This window comes from Trichinella spiralis (assembly GCF_000181795.1).
Source record: "Trichinella spiralis strain ISS 195 chromosome Unknown Scfld4, whole genome shotgun sequence".
In the NCBI taxonomy this organism is placed as follows: Eukaryota; Metazoa; Nematoda; class Enoplea; order Trichinellida; family Trichinellidae; genus Trichinella; species Trichinella spiralis.
In genome coordinates, this window is record NW_003526943.1 from 10,854,304 (window position 1) to 10,856,351 (window position 2,048).

At 29.4% G+C, this 2,048-nt stretch overlaps 1 protein-coding gene across 1 annotated transcript; it reads right to left on the minus strand.

Moving 5' to 3' along the window:
• Positions 1-1,789: 1,789 nt before the first annotated feature.
• Positions 1,790-2,048, minus strand: Tsp_06397 (hypothetical protein). Its single transcript, XM_003378424.1, has 2 exons — positions 1,985-2,048; positions 1,790-1,830 (listed from the first exon to the last, which is right to left on the minus strand). The coding sequence occupies exons 1-2, from the start codon at positions 2,046-2,048 to the stop codon at positions 1,790-1,792; spliced, it is 105 nt and encodes a 34-aa protein (XP_003378472.1).

The window sequence follows — 2,048 nt, forward strand, 5'->3', positions numbered from 1 at the left end:
CCAGTTCTGGATGCGACATATTATATATTATACATAAATCTGCCGCCACTTTTAGTAAATAAAATTTGTTGCCTGATGAAATTTATCAAGATTGGATGCTAACTTCCCGGGTGTAATATCAGAATACTGAATAATCTGTTTGAAAAATCTGGAATGTTGTAGCAACACTTCTAATTTCCGGGTTACAAAGGGCACTAATGCTAACGTTACGCGTTAGCTCGCAATTTCACTTAATTTTACGCATGATTTCACGCATATGCCTTTGTCAAACATTCTTCGCGTTTCTCGTCATATCGCATATGTTGGTAATGGAGATTTTAATACAAAGGGAAAATGCACAATTGACAAATTGCTCACAGTTGCAGCTTCCCAGCTAAACCATGGAGTGTTCTTGATTTTACTGGGAGTGTTCTATTTAAATCTTTCTTGTTTACAATCCAAGAATTTTACTTTAATATTTACAAAGTTTCTTTCATTACGAAACAATCAGTATATGTATTTTTATACATGTCGATTAGTTTTGCTGTTTGTACGAAAAATTCTGTTTGACGTTCATACATTTCATATAAAATACAGTCGAACTTGGTTAAGTGAACATTGAATACGTGCATAAGATTCTGGCTGAAAAAATTCCCTGTAGTTAATTAAACGATAAAATAATGGATAAATGCATGGAAATTCTTTCGAAATTCCATGCTGACTTATAACCAAGTTTAAATGTAATTTGAAATGCAACATCCAACAGATCAGCTACATCATAAGCGCTGCTTTTGATGCGGAATGTTTAAATATTTCGTTATCATTAAAATATACATTGAAAGGTTGCAACTGGAAATGAAAACAGATGGCAATTTAAGTGTTCACCAACGCACTAGTCGGTTTCGTTCAGATGTTAAAATAGAAAGTTTACAATTTACACCAAATATATAAAAAATTTGTTTTTTGATTTTTAAATAAAATTCCAGCTTTTATTTTTTATTTAAATAAATAAAATTTAAATAATAAATTTAAATAAAACCCCATAAAAAAGTGATGAGAGGTTTGTAGAACGTGGTAATGAACAACGCTATATCTCTCTTACATTACAGACAAGGTACATAGTGCAAATTCAAGTAATAGGATTCTTTACAAGAGGTCATTTATGGAATAAATCGCTTGCTAATAGCTAAATAAATTGACAAAAAGTAAAATCAAAAACAGTGAAAGCTGAATGAAATCTTATGTATTCAACCCACGGTTTAGTGCAAAACAAAATGAGGGCAGTGCAACAAATGAAAAATTTTCTAAAAGCATCACATACCCACTTGTATAAAAATATATAAATATATTTTTTCATGAATTAAAAATTGTAGTTTGTTAAACAGCAAGAATGCTATTCAATAATCTAGAAATTGTTCAGTAGATGTTTATGATTAGTAATTAAAATCGGTATATTTTTTGTCAACTGAAAGTGACAATTTACACTCATTCTGATAAAATTAGCATTCTGGAGTAAAATGTGATCACAAAAGCTTTTTCGTTATTTCAAAGCTTACAGTAATTTATAATGACATTACAAGGAACAAGCAAAGAAACATTTGCTATTTTAAAGGCAAAACTTTAACAGAACATTTATTTTGTTTGGCCTCAAGCTGTTTGGTATGATAATTTATAAATGCGCTAACTTTCATTTAACAAGCAGCAAAGCTGTTAAATAATACCGTAGATTTTAATCTCAAATTTTTATTATTGTTGTTATTGATTGGTTCAGAAATTGAAAAATGAAGTTGCGTTGCTTTATTACAATTCATTATTTAGCTGAAGGTTTTATTACTGCAAAGAAATAATGAGCTGAAAATTTTCAATTTTTCGAAAGCCACAGTTGTTTAACTAACTAGGTGTGGTGAATAATAGAAGTTTAACATATTTTACTTGAAAATTCCTTTTTATTTTAAATAAAAAAGTGCATTTGCATAATTGCAAATTTGGTTTTCATTTTTCTCACTGAAAAGGCCAGTTTGAAGTGACCTATAATTAAATGTTGGAATGTTCACTTTCGAAAGCGTCAT